Here is an 18,176-nt window from a genome sequence, read left to right on the forward strand (position 1 = left end):
TATACAAGTTCGCCACCTACTGGTGATAAAATTCCTCATTTGCCAAATACATTCCCAATATAAGTTGTTGCTAATAGAAGCACAGCCTTATTCTTCCTGCAGAAGTATTAACCCGAAGATATCAACAAATGTATATTGTGGTACCAGCCCAGCTTTCAGTTAAATAACAGGGCTTTAAATATTTTAATCAATGGTAACTTTGCAGATGTGGCTCAATCTTCATCCAGAAGCTTGGCTGTCCCTTTCAGACCTATGATCGTTTTGAACATATTTTTATTTGATGTAAAAGTATAATTCAGGATCTAAAATATTGCATGTTCTAATGTCAAGCTTTATTGTACATTTTTTAACAAAAATAATTGCATTAAAGCATGTATATGGGTGTTACCAGGAGTTGAAGCATATTTGGTCTACAAGATAAAATATATTGGACCACAGTACCTTATATCAGGAATGGCAAATGTTTGATTTCTCTCCTGCAGAATGAGTATTTTGAATCCAAATGAGGTAGAAGGTTCTGCATGAGAATAGTTTTAAAATATTTATAATTTCTTTGCTTGTCCTCATTATTATCTAAATATTATTAAAGTTTTGTGTGAAAAATGTTATGCTCCAAATCATATCACAAATGATTAGGCGATTTCAATCTTAGTTGTATTTACAGCTGTTAAGTTGGTTTGTGTGAAGAACGTTTCCCACAAGTAGCTTGTTGTGAAGTTCATGATCGGAAATTGTGCTATACTTGCGTGGTTATTCTAAATATTGCACATGCAAGCACCTGCAGGATCGAGAAGGCAAACATTTCCAGCCAACATAGATGGAAGGTTATATGACTGTTTTTACATGAACACCATTCGTTCCTATAAGAAACATCAAGCTAAATGCATCCCTGCTTCTCATTGGTGAGAAACTGCCCAATAAAAGAATTTCATCAATAGGATTTTGTCCGACCAAGGAAGAAGAGGAGCATGTTTTCTCTCAAGGAATATCTTGGTGTGCTGATGGCTTCATCAAGTTCAGTTGGAGTCAACATTTGGGGAGGAAAATCTGGATTTTAAATTAGCTCTTTAAGCCCAGTGAAACCTGGATTGGATTTTTTTTTTTTACTTTTACATTTTAAAAACTACATGTCATAGTTTTTACATTTCATAGTTTTTACATTTTCTACTTCATGTTGGTGAAAAACTGAAGTCAGTTTCAGGAACTGTGGATAGAAGAAGCTCCAATGACTCAAAAAAAAATATCTATAGAAGTTACAGGAAGCCACAGGCTCCTTACCTCTCTCCACTGCAACTAATTCCTCACCAGCATTGCTTCAAAGGTAGTTCATGCGTTATACACTAATACACATCGCCATAAGAAACTCACAAGGAAATTCAAAATCCACAAAATGTATCAACATTTTATTTTAAGTGAAAGAGAAAAGCTTCATAAAACTATATAATAAGGCTGGGCAAGGCATTAGAAAGGGGTACTTTGCCAAGTGCCTTAGTTTGATAAAAAGTCTCCTCTTTTGAAGGATTGGCACAGGTCTTCTGAAGTCTTTCCCCTCTGGAATGTGTATTTGTCAGGCTCAGGCCTAGAGATGATACAGTAGCATCCGATCATTCCTTTATTTGCTTACAGATAATAGACAGACTCTTGCCAGACTAAAATTATAATCTAATCTACCAGATACAGTACATCCTGAGAGATTGTAGACTGTGACTAACCTGAACCCTAACCCTTCCCGCCTCCCACACCCAGCTTGGGGCTGTGCAAGCTAGTCTGGGCCTCTCTCTGGAAAAACTCTGGGTTACCACAAGTCTCCCCCATTGCTCCTCCAGGTGTGCATCCCATCACAATATGGACAGACAACACTTTCTTTGGGATTGCTGGCCAATCAAAGCAGCTCTGCACAAACCACATGCAGACACTTGGGGAAATTTTTCAAGGTAGCTCCTAGAGATCATGGTTGTTTTAATGCTTCAATGAGGAACCCTTTGCTTACATCAGTGGTGGGAGTCAGCCAGTTCGCACCTATTCGGGAGAACTGGTTATTAACTTTCTAAGCAGTTCGGAGAACCGGTTGTTGGAAGAAATCTCATTTTGTTTTTTTCCACTTTACAGGGCTAATCCTGTAAGGAAGGCAGGAAGGAAACATTCTGGTGTTGTTTCTAGCCTAATCTTGATTGCCCTGCTTACAGAAACTGCCTCTCCGGTTAACCCTTAGTATATTGTAACAGCTAAGGTGAAGCACCCATTGACATTGAGTGACGTTGAGTTGGCCACGCCCACCCAGTCACATGACCGCCGAGCCCGACCTACCCAGCTGGTCATTAGGGCAGAGAACAGGTTGTTAAATTATTTGAATCCCACCACTGGCTTACATCAGCCATTTTGTAACGTGCACCTTCAAATCTTTTGCATAACCGTTGTACCTGTGACATTTGCTAAATGAATTAACTTCAGGTTTAGTAAGCAAATGTGCTCTCTTTTGCATATCCCAGAAGCTCAAGACTGGGCTGACAGGCAAATTGAATCATGGGTGGAGGTCCACACATAAGAATCAAAGTGTCTCCAGAGGCGGGAGGAAGATGGTCCTTTATCATATCTGCATTAACAAAGCCAGAACTATACTTCCATCCTGCAACAAAAATGAAAGAGAATCTTCATGACAATGTCTAACAGAACAACACGCATTCATGTTGTTCTCACGGTTCCTCCATTTCGAAGAAATCTAAGTTTGATTCCATTTAATTTGAATGTTATATGATTCTTCTCTTTATATTTAATAATTCCCTTAGACCATATTGATAATTTGACAGCAACGTTTGGAGATATCCCAGAAACACACATGGCCAAGATTATATACCTCTGCTTCAGGGGTGAAATCCATTTACCTTCGCTACTGGTTTGGTAGCAATGTGAGCTCACACTCACCACCTCCGTGCATGCACAGGACCTCACACGCATGCGCAGTGTGTCAAAAACAGACATCATTCTGTCTGGGTGGGTGGGCGGAGCCTGCTACCAAGCGCCCGTAAAGGTAAGTGAACAGCGAGGGGGGGAATCCGCTGTGCCACACAATTTAGATTAGCTAGAAAGCAGGAGATCCTAATATAAATCGCACGTCACAGCTGATCATCAGAAAAACTGGTTCGTCTGAACTGGTTTCAGTTTTTTTTACTACCGGTTCAGGTGAACCAGTAGCATTTTTATTACCGGTTCGGTCAAACCGGTAGCATTTCACCCCTGCTCTGCTTCATAGCAACATTAGTATATTTTCAAAGATAGAATCATAACCTTAACTGATATCAGTTTAGTCCAATGGTTAAGACTCCAGGCTATAAACCAAGAGTTTTCAAGTTTTAGTGCTTAGGCATGAAAGCCAGCTGGGTGCCAGACATTCTCTCAGCTCAACCTGCCTCACAGGGTTGTTGTTTTTGTGGGGAAAATAGGAGGAGGAACAACTATTATGTATATTCACCACCTTGAGTTACACATAAAGTAATAAAAGTGGGGGTATAAATCTAATAAATTTGTTACTAACTTGTACAAACATAATTGCTGTTGGAAAGACTGCATTATACATTTTCATGCTACTCTTCACCTACCCGTGTTAAAAAAATGTGAATCACTAACTGATAGGTGAATCCATTACTTAGAAATACAGCACAGTAACTATATAATTCTCTAATCATTTTCTATAAAGACTTAATATCTGATATCACAATGAAAAGGTGCTTGGAATAATGGGAATAATATCAGTCAGGAAAGGCAATGTAGGAAAACAAAAGAGTTTGGTAAAAGTGGCACATCGTATGAAGGAAAATGTCTCACAAGATTGCAATAGAGATATACATGTTATCTTAAAATTGGTTGTATGCAGAAAAGTTTGTTTAGCCTTTGAGCGACATCAGCTTACCTTGAGGCGGTTTGTCCAAAGTATACCACAATTTAAATTGATCTGAGTGGTTTGCAGCTACCTCTTCCAGCTCTGGTCTCAGTAATATATCCTGTTCCGTCTGCCAACCAAAAGTCAAATAGCCATTCAGAGTTGAACATGCAGGTTGACACAGAGCCCATTGTTAGTATTAGCTTACCATTTGATCTAGGATTATTATTATTTTATATATGTATGTGTGTGTTTTTGTAGATTTTCACGGGTGTAGGTATGCTGGTCTTGTTGTATTCAGGTGTTTTCCCGTGTAAGATTGAGATTGTCTTGGCAATGTTTCGGCGAGTCTCACTCGCCATCTTCAGGCTGGTGTCTTTGGCTTAAAGCGTGGTTGGAGCTGCCGTCTTTTTATAAATCTTGGTGGGGGGGGCATGGAGTGCTGGTTTTGTTTCAGTAAGTGGATTGATCATGATACAACAACACAACCAATCAATCCACTTACTGAAACAAAACCAGCACTCCACGCCCCCCCCCCAAGATTTATAGAAAGATGGCAGCTCCGACCACGCTTTAAGCCGAAAACACCAGCCTGAAGATGGCGACCATAAGTGAGTTACTCTCAGGTAGAGTAGCTTATGTTGTGGGCAATGTGGTTAGAATTAAGGTAAAAGGTAAATGTTCCCCTCGCACATATGTGCTAGTTGTTCCCGACTCTAGGGGGCAGTGCTCATCTCCATTTCAAAGCTGAAGAGCTAGCGCTGTCCAAAGATGTCTCTATGGCCATGTGACTGGCATGACTCAATGCTGAAAGTGCATGGCACGCGGTTACGTGCCGTTTCGTGCTTCCAAAGGTGGTCCCTATTTTTCTACTTGCATTTTTACATGCTTTTGAACTGCTAGGTTGGCAGAAGCTGGGACAAGTAACGGGAGCTCACTCGGTTACATGGTGCTAGGGATTCAAACTGCTGAACTGCCAATCTTTCTGATCGACAAGCTCAGCGTCTTAGCCACTGAGCCACCACGTCCCTTGCGGTTAGAATTAGATGTTAGCAATTCTGTGGAATCAGAAAACTACCAATACCACCAGAGATTTCCTAAAACATCTGGCACAACATCTTATGCTGGTTCTATTAATTAAATATGCTTGGGCTTAATAATAATAATGTGCTAAGTATAGTACTTTCCAATGAACACCTGGGGCAGGCAGAATTGATCTGTCGGCACTTGGCATATATTAGCTTTACAACTGGAGGCATATAAGAAGGTAAGGAGGCTACTCAAACTATAATTCTTCCTGGCTACCTCACCATCCTCCCATCCACCTCTGTTTGCAATCAATAGCATCCAGCTTTCCATGGGAAACAGAAAAAAAATGTTTAATTTTCACCAAAGGAAGAGCTATAAATAAACATTTTGATATGTAGTTGGGAAGATGATGTAGAAGTATAAGCAACTGCTGGTAGCCTAGCTGCTTTTATAGTGATTTCACACAAAAGGAAAGGCAAATAAATGTAAGTCAACCAACCTGATTAGCAAAAAGGAGATAACATTTTGTTTTATCCGTAGGGTCCCTTGTGATATGGCGGATCAGCTGAAGCATTGGAGTAATTCCTGTCAAATCAAAGCCAATGAAATAATATTTTTTTCCATAACCCAGAAGTAGAATCATAACATTTTGTTATTACCCCCATCCTTGTCAACTATAAAACTAGTTGGGCATTTGTGTAAACATGAAAGGCATACAAAATAGAACAAATAGATAGATAAAGCAGTCATTCCTGAGATTCAAGAATATTATTTCATACATTCTCTAAGAGGATATCTTTTTTTCTCCTCCTTTTATATTCAATGATTTTAGTCTTATACTATTTAATTTTACATTCAGCTTCTGAGCCACAGGTTCATAGCTAGTGACAGAATATTAAATCACGTATGTTTAACTATAAAGGAGGATCTGTAGAAAAGAAAAGTAATCTTAAAGATCTCAAAAGAATGCCTAGGCTTATAATAAAAATGTAGCTTTTCAATAGCCAGAGTGTCAAATTGACTAGGATTACATGTCATATTTAGCACTTCAAACTGGATACAAAGAATATTAGGCAATATTCTAGTCAAGGTGAAGTACTCAGACATTTTTGGAAGTAAATTAAGTTGTGCATCAGATATGACATACTGTATCTTCTGTTCCATACTAAGCCTTGTTTAAGTCTTCTGCGCTTACTCTTTTGTAATAGAGGAGATAAGGTTCCTTTTAGAGCATACATTATAATCAGGAAGTATATAACTTTTTAAAAGAGATTATTCAAACCCCATTATAGTAGAAACAAGGAATACCTACCTGTTCCCCCAGCAATCATCCCAAGGTGCTTAACAAACTTTATCTTTGCTTCAGACTTTTTATCCAATTTGATAGCAAATTTGCCTGTGTAAAATTACAAGAGTCAATTCCAACAAAATTGAACCACATCAAAGCTCTGAATCACAGCTTTATACACCGAGATGGGTTGCTTCTGGTTTGGCCCACATCAGGCAAACCGGTAGTGGCGGTGGCGGGAAGCTCCGCCCACCTGCCCGGACACATATGCGAGTGTGCCCGAACTGGTAGTAAAAAAAATGGCAACCCACCATTAGTATACACTACTGTATATTAATTCTGCAATATTGTATATCCATTTCTAAGAGTAAAAACCTGTACAATGCTAAAGGCCTTCCCTCTCATTAGCAGACTTAATCTAAGTATATATTTGGAACTAGTTCTCTAAATAAGCCACAATTGCCTGAGCTCATACAAAACTAAATATTAATCCACAAGTGTACAATCTGAGTCTCCAGAACAGTTTACAGCTACTGGAAGCTTCCTTGTGACCTTTGAAACAATGCTACTAAATCTGAGTTGCAATATGAACAACCTTTTGATGGTGGCACCCAGTTATAATGTCCTGTAAGCATTTGCTACCATTATAATAGAGCCATGATGGCGAACCTATGGCACCCATGCCACAGGTGGCACACACAGCCCTCTCTGCGGGCACGCCAGCCATCGCCCCAGCTCAGCTCCACTGCGCATGCACGCCTCCCGGACACCTGCCAGTCTTCAGGTCACTACTATACATGGGGGGCATGCAGGCAATGAACACACACATGCATGGGGGCAGGGGGCATGTACATGGGGGTGCTCGCATTGCATTTTGGGGCCTCATGCAGCGCCCCCATGCCCCATTTTGGGCCTGGAAAGTCTCCTGCACCAACCTGGAAGCCAGAAATGGCGAGGGGGAGGCGGGGGACATGCGTGGGAGGAGCACATGCATTGCAATATAGGTGCGGATGTGCACACACACTGTTGCACGCGCATGCACATGCTTTCGGCACTCGACGACAAAAAGGTTAGCCATCCTTGTAATAGTTATAATGTTTTGTAAATATTTCCTAGTATTCTGTAAGTATTTGCCACCAAGTAATGGTTGGTTACATTTCTGCAGCTCAGATCCGATCAGATCCTATAGCTCGACTAGAGATTTCCAGGAGTTATTACCAAACTATGTTTTGTGTAATAGAAAGGAAATTCTGTTTCTTATAAATAAGAGAAGCAATTTGGTCTAATCATAGTTAAGGCACCAGGTTAGAAAGCAAGAGACCAAGAGTTCAAGTCCCGCTTTAGCCACAAAAGACAGCTGGGTGACTTTGGGCTAGTCACTTTGAGCTCAACCCACCTCACAGGGACATTGTTTAGGAAGATGTGTTGGATATGTTTGCCACTTTGAGTTATTTGCAAAAACAATAGATAGGATGTGGTATTGGTTGATATATATTGTGGTATTTGTTGAATGCCCTATTCAATGAATCACATTCAACCACATCAATAATGTGATATTCATTAACAGCTGGAGGGAGGAGGGAAGATAGTATTCCAAATTCCCCTGGGGATTATTGTATTGTGTGTGAAGCACGCACAAACAAATTAACATTGAATGCAAGGGCAAAAGATCTAAGATTTGTTCAACTTGTGACGTGCTATACTTATCCGCCCAGAGTCTCTCTGTAGGGAGATGGGTAGTTTCAGACTTTGATAAATAAAAGAAAAAAATAAATATTTCTCATCTGCCTACTGCTTGTATTTATTTAAAAGCAATTGATCACCCCTATTCGTAATTATAAACTTCTTGGGGCTTGACAATGAAATAGTACCGGATCCTTTGTACACCAGAAGCCCATTAGGTCCTCTGAAATCAATGGTGTCACCAGTCTTCATGGCGTCTAAGTGCTGGGACATCTTCCCACCTTCAGGAAATTTGGGGTGAACATTTTTGTGATAAACCTAGAAAGAATACACACACATGCAATCATTGCAACGTTTTACAATTAAGTGATCATGGTCTGCATTGGAAAAGATAATTCTATGTTGTACTGTTACATAAACATGAATTAGAAGCCGGAAAAAAGCCACATTTCTCCTGTTTACGCTCTATAAAACAAATCCACTGCAGTGCTGAAGGCAAATAATTTTATCCTCAATAGGGTTACAAGAGTATTAACCTAGACTGTTATTTTTGGCCAATTATGTATTTTACCAGTTATTTATAGGCCCTATTTATGTACTTGTTTTAGACCTCAAAATGGGAGCAAGTTACCTTATTTATTTATTTATTTATTATTTATTTATTTTACCGTGCTTCTAGACCGCCCCCTCTCCCAAAAGGGACTCGGGGCGGTGTACAGTCCATGTAAAGAATATACAAAATACAATAAATAGAATTGAATATGTACAGTTAGAATGGAGGAGGTTAAAATAGAATTAAAAGAACTGTACAGAGCCAGTATATATAAATATAATTTTAAACCCTAAAACACACACAAATTAAATTAAAAACAATACCCCTAAAAAACCAGTTAATAGTGCATTTACCAGGAGGAACAGTTGTAATTATGCCAGGCCTGCTAATCGGAACAGGTGAGTCTTCAATTTTTGCCGGAAGGAGCGGAGGTCAGTAGTGGTTCTGATGTCGGGGGGGAGGTCATTCCAGAGGGTTGGGCCCATCACAGAGAAGGCCCTACTCCTTGGTGTCGCCCGTTGGCATTGCCTAGTGGACGGCACCAGGAGAAGCCCCTCCCTGTGTGAGCGAATTGGCCGCAGGGATGTATGTGGGAGGATGCGATCCCGCAAGTAACTAGGTCCCGTGCCATGGAGCGCTTTAAAGATGGTAATCAGCACCTTGAAACGCACCCGAAAAACCACAGGTAGCCAGTGCAGCTCGCGCAGGAGAGGTGTTACGTGGGAGTACCTCGTACTCCCCATCACAGCCCGTGCGGCTGCGTTCTGAACTAACTGCAGTCTCCGGGCGCGTCCCAAGGGCAGCCCCATGTAGAGAGCGTTGCAGTAATCCAGGCGGGACGTCACCAGCGCATGAGTGACCGTGCGTAGGGCATCCCAGTCCAGTAGGGGGCGCAATTGGCGCACCAGGCGAACCTGGTGGAACGCCCCCCTTGCCACGGCTGCCACATGGTCATCCATTGACAGCCGGGCATCAAGGAGGATGCCCAAATTGCGCGCCCATTCCACAGGGGGCAACTGTTCGCCCCCTATGGCCAGCGAAAGAATCAGCTGGCTGAACCGAGGTGCCGGTAGCCACAGCCACTCAGTCTTGGAGGGGTTGAGCTTGAGTCTGTTGTCCCCCATCCAGACCCCGATGGCTTCCAAACACCGGGACATCACTTCGACAGCCTCGTTGGGGTGGTTTGGGGTTGAAATATACAGCTGAGTATCATCAGCGTAGAGGTGGTACTCAACCCCAAAACCACGGATGATCTCACCCAGCGGCTTCACATATGTGTTGAACAGGAGAGGCGAGAGGATCGACCCCTGTGGCACCCCACAAATGAGTGGCCTCGGGGTCGACCTCTGCCCCCCTGTCAACACACATTGCTTCCGGTCGGAGAGGTAGGAGCCGAACCACCGCAGAACGGTACCTCCGACTCCTATCCCCTCCAACCGGAGCAATAGGATACCATGGTCGATGGTATCAAAAGCCGTCGAGAGGTCTAATAGGACCAGGATAGAGGAACAACCTCTATCTCTGGCCCTCCAGAGATCATCGACCAACGCGACCAAGGCTGTCTCCGTGCTGTGCCCGGGTCGGAAGCCAGACTGGCGTGAGTCTAGATAATCGGATTCGTCAAGGTGTCGTGGAAACTGCTGCGCCACCACATTCTCGACAACCTTCGCTAGAAAGGGAAGGTTGGAGACTGGACGATAATTAGCTAGCTCCGTTGGGTCGAGTGAAGGCCTCTTAAGTAAGGGCCTCACCACCGCCTCCTTCAAGGCGGCTGGTAAGGATTCCTCACCCAATGAGGCATTCACCAGGCCCAGAAGCCAGCCTCGGGTCACCTCCCAAGATGCCAGTACCAACCAGGAGGGACACGGGTCCATTAAACATGTGGTGGGTCGCAGCCGTCCACGCAACCTGTCCAAATCCTCGGGGGCAACAGAATCAAACTCCTCCCAGGATGGTCTCACAAGACTCGCTGTTGGCGGCCCGTCCGGTCCACTGAGGGGGGCCCATCTGCTCCGGTTCTGAACGACTTTGTCCTGCAGATATTCCCCAAACTCCTCTGCTCTGCCCTGCAAGGGCGCCCCCTGCGTCCTCTGTGATAAGAGAGAGCGGGTCACCCTAAACAGGGCGGCAGGGCGGTTATCCACGGACGCAATAAGAGCGGCGCAATATCTACGTTTGGCCGCCCTTAATGCCACAAGGTAGGTCCGTAAATAGGCTCTTACATGTGTTCGATCAGATTCGGAGCGTGAGGACCTCCACCTGCTCTCTAGACGTCTCCTATGGCGCTTCATCACCCTCAGCTCCTCAGTATACCAAGGAGCTCGGGTGGGTCGCTGCCGCAGGAGAGGTCGCAAAGGCGCAACCTGGTCTAAGGCCCCAGCCGCCGCCCTATTCCAGGCGGCCGCTAGGTCCTCCGACCGAGCGCGGGTCAGGGCTACAGGTAATGGCCCAAGCTCCGTCTGGAACCTGGAACCATCAGGTGCTTGGGGCGGTACCAGCTTGGACCGTCTGGTCCCGCCTCCTCGCGATGGGGGGTAGCGCCAGGGAAGTCCAGCCGGAGACATGAGTGATCTGACCATGACAGGGGTGTAACAGCTAAATCCCCTATACCCAGATCACTCGTCCACTGCTCAGATACAAAAACAAGGTCCAGTGTGTGGCCGCCTTCGTATACCTTCTCTATATAACTTCTCCTAGCTAAACTATAAGCTTGGTCTTTAGAAATCCTTCTCTGTAGTGTTCTCACTACATATAAGACAGGAAAAAAGCTCTATAAAGAGAAGCCCTTTTCAGTTATGGAACAGTTTCCTCAGAGAAATTCAACTGAAGATATATTAACGATCTTTTCACAGAAGGGAAAGCATTAATCTTTTGAAGAGCATGTACTCTAGGCTAAGCATCATCGTTTATAACTGGTCTTAAATATACTGTTTTATGCTGCAGTGGCTTTTAATGCGATATTTGTTTTGTGAGGTCTCAGAAAATGTGTGCCTCAAGGTAGCAACATTAATATGATAAATAAAAATGAATAACATGATCGAGATTACTTCAGAGTAATTTTGAAAACATTGCTTACTAAGCTCTGGGTGGTATTATTTCTTCATTATATTTACAGGTAGGACAAGAAGAACTCTGGGCCTTAATTTCAAATTAGACATAAAATACTTGCTTTTAAAAACTTTTTAAAAAAAATTCAATTTCTGTCACATTCTATCTTTTTATACCCTGGTCTGCCAAGATCTAGTATCTCTTTTCACTTTTATCATGGAGAAGAGATTCCAATCAGAACTCCCCAGATTTTTTAGAATTCCAGAACCTATTTTACATTGTTTTGGCTGAGAAAATTAACAAAATTAAATAAGCTACAGAGAAATAGATTTTTCATCATTTACTCATTGTCCTTCTCAGTCTCGGTGCTTTATCTCTAAAATAACTGTGCACAATATTCCAACCATATCTTCAAAGTTAATTTCTGGATATAAAATGTGGTGCATTGTTTGCTTTTAATTTGACTTATTATATAACTGGAGTACTAGGGAACAATTTATTTGAGAAACATAGCAACCAAAACTAAAACTAAGTTACTTGGTCAAAAGAGTATAAACCTACCTTTATTACTAAATCAACATATCCTTTTACTTCATCACTAGAAACTGGAGTATAAGCCCGAATCACAAGGTTACCGCCAACTTTGGCAGAGAGGTATACATGTTGGCCTAGAGAAAAATAATAATGGTTAAATTATTCCAAATGTATCATTATGGCATTAAAGAAGAAGGCAAATGATTTTGGATACCTTTCCAAAAGAGCAACTTTTGCCAAAAGCACCAAAAACTGGTTCAATGACCGTGGGATTACCATGCTTGATTGGCCAGCAAACTCGCCTGACCTGAACCCCATAGAGAATCTATGGGGCATTGCCAAGAGAAAGATGAGAGACATGAGACCTAACAATGCAGAAGAGCTGAAGGCCGCTATTGAAGCATCCTGGTCTTCCATAACACCTCAGCAGTGCCACAGGCTGATAGCTTCCATGCCACGCCGCATTGAGGCAGTAATTGCTGCAAAAGGGGCCCAAACCAAGTACTAAGTACATATGCATGCTTATACTTTTCAGAGGTCCGATATTGTTCTATGTACAATCCTTGTTTTATTGATTGCATGTGATATTCTAATTTTCTGAGATGGTGGATTTGGGGTTTTCATGAGCTGTACGCCATAATCATCACAATTATGAAAAATCACGGCTTGAACTACCTTGCTTTGCATGTAATGAGTCTTATCTCATATATTAGTTTCACCTTTTAAATTGCATTACTGAAATAAATGAACTTTTGCACGATATTCTAATTTTTTGAGTTTCACCTGTATGTCCTCATCATCCATGAGTCATGCCTGGCTTGGATAACTATGGATAACCCCTACTTTAAAGCTCAAATATTTTACTCTGACTTTCAGTGAGAGAGGAGTTTTAAATATATGCCACCTTCCTGCTGTAGTTTCACTTCTATTGCATCTGTGCTTTACTTTCTGATTTTATTTTGCAGTCCCTACTATAATATGTTGAAGGACAGGACCTACAATAAAATAACTTACTAATAAGGCAAGTCAGATTGTGTGAAACTTTAGTTAAGCAAATCATCTATCAGAGAATGGACAGAAATCCAACCAGCCTATATTTTCCTGTAAGAAAGACAAGGTAAGATACTGAATGTAGGTAGCAGAGCCATAAGAAATGAAACCTGTGTTTGAGTACGTACACAGCTGGATGGTTTTCATCCCATATTCCCCAGAATTGCTAGATAAGCTATTTTGAAACACAATTAGTTAAACATAAAGCCAACTCTTGTCCATTGGATTTACCCAGGAAAGTTTGCTCGTGGCTGCCATTTGACTGCTTCCCCTACAATGTCCCAAAGGTGCTTTTCCAGGAGGCAACTGGACATTTTTCTTTTGAAGACGTTTCGCTTCTCATCCAAGAAGCTTCTTCAGCTCTGACTGGATGGTGGGAAATAAAGAGCTGAAGTCAGAGCTGAAGAAGCTTCTTGGATGAGAAGCGAAACGTCTTCAAAAGAAAAAAGAAAAAAGAAAAATAAAGTCCAGTTGCCTCCTGAAAAAGCACCTTTGGGACAACCACGACCTGGATGACTGAAAATCACTACAGGCTTCCTCTACAATGTGACTGAATCCCAGCCCAAGCATGTCTTAGGCCTTCACCATCCAGCAAAGGAAGTTTTGAATGAAACAGTAAGTAGATTGGTCCACCATGAGAAAGGACTGTCCATCTGAACATGCTCACCATCTTCATTCTACTCATTTAACCATGTGCCTTAAATTGTCCCAACTATGCAGAGAGGTACAAAGGGAGTCACTTTGCTACTCTGATTGATGTAAACTGACTTCATAAGATATTGTGAATTTTCAGTCCTTTGACTCAACTGAACATTATTAATTTGTTCTACTACTACCTTAGCCTATAATGGTGTCCAATGCTGTTGAAAAGCAAATTGTTATCTTTCCTTAGATATTATACGATATATAATTACATATTGTAGCATTTATTTTAACAATTATTCTCTGAACGTTAAAACCACTTATGATTTCAAGGAGATAACTAATAAAAGATTTTGTGCAGTACTGGAAAAAGCAGTTTCAGTATCAAATAAGTTTCACTAGATCTTTTCAGAGATTTTTTTTTGGGGGGGGCACTAATGCATCAGGAACTGATGAAGAATGAGGCCATGCTTACCTATAGGCAAGCCCAATATATGTTTTGGCGATGGTAGCGCAAATCGGAATCTCCTGGTATCATGGCTGATATCCTGGGAAAAAGAAATCAGGGTAAAATCTTTGAGCAATAAAGCATCACAAAAATGATTTAAGATCTTTTCATCATGACACGCCTCACTTTCCATGTGCTAAAATGTACAACTGAGAAAGAAAAGGGGCACCATAAAGGATAAGGGGGAACTGAGGATACCAAAAGTGATCTAACCACAACAAGGCAGAGAATACGTAAGATCTTTGGGTATTGGTTCATTGGGCAATCTCAAACATTCGGCTTGTGGCCCATATCTGTCCCATTGGAAGTTTTTTGGTATGGCCTATGACAGCTCAAGGGAAGCAGTGGCTCAGTGGCTAAGACGCTGAGCTTGTCGATCAGGAAGGTCAGCAGTTCGGTGGTTCGAATCCCTAGTGTGGAGTGAGCTCCTGTTACTTGTCCAGCTTCTGCCAATCTAGCAGTTCGAAAACACGTAAAAATGCAAGTAGAAAAATAGGAACCACCTTTGGTGGGAAGGTAACAGTACTCCGTGTGCCTTCGGTGTTTAGTCATACTGGCCCCATGACCACGGAGACGTCTTCGGACAGCGCTGGCTCTTCAACTTTGAAACAGAGACGAGCACCACCCCCTAGAGTCGGGAATGACTAGTACATATGTGTGAGGGGAACCTTTACCTTTAGCTATGACAGCTCACCCATCCCCACTGTGTGCATCTGGCCATGCCTGGCAGCCAGCATCTCAGTAGGGTGACCATGCATCCTGGTTTATCATTTGTCCCAATGATAAACTCCAGGCACACTTTCCCCACTGTTTTCTTCCTGGCATTGATGGCTCATCTCCCATAGTGAATAGCATTTCACTCCTCCCCCATAGAGGCAGCTAATACTGCAATCCTGTGAGAGAGAAACTGATGCGGCATAAGCTGGCATTGTGGGGGTAAAAGTGAAGCCTGAGCCACACAAGCCGTGCAGCAGGGAAGAAGACAGCAGCTGTATGGAGCCTCATAAAGGAGATAACATGGAGGAAAGCGTGCCTGGCACTGCCTTTGCTTTTCCCTCAACACATCAGCTTGTGTGTCTTTCCATTCTACTCTTCCTGAATCAGCTACTTTGCCCATCAATGAAGACCCACAGCTGGAACTGCCAGGGGTGCTGCAGGGATAGATAGTGAGGTCAATGGGAAACATAAGAAAATTAAAGACATTCAAAAAATTTATGCAATTTTAATAGGTGTCTATCATTTTTTAGTGTCCCCGCCCTTATCTGTCTCAAAGTGTCCCCAGTTTGGATGATGTGGACACCAGCCAGGGGTGGTTTCCTGCCAGTTCTAACCTCTTCTATAGAAGAGGTTCCACTAATCTACAGTGCCATTTAGAACCGGTTCCAGCTCCCTCCCCCCACCCGTTTGCACATCATCAAGATAAAGAGCAAGAGGAGGAATTCTGGGAGTTGAAGTCCACAAGTCTTAAAGCTGTCAAGTTTGAACATCCTTGGTTTTTTTTTTTTTTTAAAGGGTTAGGGCTGCAAAGGTCTTGTAACTTGACAGCTTTAAGACTTGCGTGCTTCAAATGCCAGAGTTTCTGAGCCAACATTATGGTTGCTAAGCAAGAGCGTTGTTAAATGAGTTTCACCACATTTTACAAGTTGGCCACACCCATCCAGTCACATGACTACCAAGCCACTCCCACTTGGTCACAGGGCTGGCAAGCCCCTACCATCCCGGTCACATGGCCAGCAAGCCACTCCCACAAAGCAGGCCAAACCTACAGAAGAGGTTCTAAAAAATTTTGAAACCCACCACTTCACCAATGAGAAACATGGCTGGTTGCCACGCCAGGAATACCAAGCTGAGTACATTGAATAATGTCACCTAATATATTCCATATAAAATGTTCAGTTTCAATTCAGTTTTAATATTTCTAGCCTTTCCATGGGCATGAACGCGACCCACCAGGGAGCATACTTTATGCAATGTGCCTCCTCCCATAATCATTTACGTTTTAATTCCTTGGAATAATCCTTTTTCTTTATTTTCATGCCTCCATTATATCATTGCACAACCCCACAGAACTGAATACACAATATACCCAGTTGTGGGTTGGGAAAATCTTGTACATGCTGGACCAGAGATTAGATCTTCAAGTGATATCTACTCTGTCGATGCTTCAGTGTATCACAGCTGCTGTTACTGAACATTGTGCAATATCCCAAGGGCAGAATTTCCAAATACCTTGGCACATTTATGGCTTTCCAAACGTGGGGAAATAGATGTAGGCCAATATCAAATGCTCACATCTTAATGTTTCTGAAGAGACAGAGTTCTGTATCAGTGCACACACGCTTTCTATGCCAAAGGCTCAAGTCCAACCCCTGCAATCTCTCATTTAAAATACAGATATACAACCTGGCACATTGCTGTCAAAAGTGTTTCCTATGGCATTTTCATACATTCAAGCCAAAAAAAAAAGAACTGACAGCTCACCTCTTTCTCTATCAAAGACAATGGATATTTGATACTTGGATCCTCTAAGGTCAATGGATCTTTCTTCCTCTGAGATCCAAATATTTTATAAAGCAAAAATAGCATTGATGGTACAATTGCAGCCACGGCAATCAAAACGGAAATATCCTGAAAGATGAAAAAAGGGGAACAGGTACGCAACAAGAATGAAAACTTGATTTTATATGTCACAGTCTTAAGTCTCCACTGCAAAGGTGGACTCCTTCTCAATCAGCTTATCATGGAATTGATCAGCTCTAAAGCTACTGAGCAGACCTCCATCCTGTATGTGGCATCCAGAGACCATGTTATAATCCAGAACTTCACACCTGCAGAGTTCCCTAACCCCTTTAACCTCTTAAAGATGTGTTTATTTTTTAGAAATAAATAAATAAATGGGAAGCGATTATGCTGTAAAGCAAAGCAGCAGTTTCACGAATAAGTCACAAAGGTAGTCCCTCGAGTTATGACCACAATTGAGCTCCCAAACTGATGTTGCTAAGTGAAACATTTGTTAAGTGAATTTTGCCCTATTTTACGACCTTTTTTTTTTTGCCAGTTGCTTTTCAGAGGTGGAGCAGAGGGTTGTGTACTTTTTCACTTTAGGTGCCAACTTTTTGTGTTTGTGTCCAAGCTGGAAAAAATAATAAATCTGCAGTATTACTTCAGATCGTCCGATGATACATAAAGGAATACATTACAACAAATGGAAGTGTTAATGTTGGTAGCCATATCCGCCCCACTTTGAAATATATAATTTATTTGGTCTGGCCTTGCAGTCAACACCTCTGTCTGTTGTTCCAATCCAGATTTAAAATCAATCCGGACTGTTTTATCCAATGAGGAGATAGAGAAGCCCTCCGACGCTATGACCCCGCATTTGTCAGGAAACTTCTCCAAAAAGGCAGCCAGAACCTGCCTTTTGACGAATCTAAGGCGAATATATACCTGTCCCGGGATTACAGAGGAAGATTACTGTACTGTATTCCTTAGCGGACTGCGAATTCCCGAGACACGCGTACGCTTCCTTCGCCAAATGCCGTCATAATCCGCCTCCCCATAATCTCCCTACCCCTTGCTCTGCCTGTGTGGGTGCGGGGGGCGTCCGGGGAAAGAAAGGGGAGCGCTTCGCTCGGCGGAAGAACCGGGAGGGAAGCGGGGTCGGCGAGGAGTTTCTCTCTCTCCACCCACAGGGGCTTCGGTTTTGCTTACCCAGCCGGTCGACTCCATGGCAGGCAAGAACGGAGGGTGAAATAAGCCGTAAGGAGCTTCGCAGTTCCCTCTCGCCCCACGCCCCGGTTCTTGAGACCTCGCCGCGCCTTCCCACGGCCTCACGCGTCCCGCAGCTTCGCCTGCTCCGAAGGAACAAAGGGCGCCTCTGCCTTGGCTCGAGTCCCGCGATTGCGACACCTGCCTGTTCGTGGCTTTCTCCAGGACGCGCACCTGCTCCGCGAAAGCATGGGGG

General features: G+C 42.8%; 1 protein-coding gene across 1 annotated transcript; it reads right to left on the bottom strand.

The window, feature by feature from the left end:
* Positions 1-1,382: 1,382 nt before the first annotated feature.
* Positions 1,383-18,114, bottom strand: LOC309383692 (NADH-cytochrome b5 reductase 2-like). Its single transcript, XM_081936507.1, has 9 exons — positions 17,924-18,114; positions 16,694-16,840; positions 14,180-14,252; positions 12,040-12,146; positions 8,066-8,195; positions 6,219-6,302; positions 5,406-5,491; positions 3,908-4,007; positions 1,383-2,626 (listed from the first exon to the last, which is right to left on the bottom strand). Exons 1-9 carry the CDS (start codon positions 17,939-17,941, stop codon positions 2,454-2,456), a joined length of 918 nt encoding a protein of 305 aa, XP_081792633.1. The 5' UTR covers positions 17,942-18,114; the 3' UTR covers positions 1,383-2,453.
* Between the last annotated feature and the right edge of the window lie 62 nt (positions 18,115-18,176).

This window comes from Natrix helvetica (genome assembly GCF_964273705.1).
Source record: "Natrix helvetica genome assembly, chromosome: 1".
Taxonomy (NCBI): domain Eukaryota; kingdom Metazoa; phylum Chordata; class Lepidosauria; order Squamata; family Natricidae; genus Natrix; species Natrix helvetica.

Excerpts from the sequence above, each read along its gene's own strand:
- LOC309383692 (XM_081936507.1), bottom strand. Across the intron at positions 6,303-8,065 it reads TCTGGTGTACAAAGGATCCG|GCAAATTTGCTATCAAATTG; the intron begins GTACTATTTCAT and ends AATTTTACACAG. Across the intron at positions 2,627-3,907 it reads TTTGGACAAACCGCCTCAAG|GATGGAAGTATAGTTCTGGC; the intron begins GTAAGCTGATGT and ends TTTTTGTTGCAG.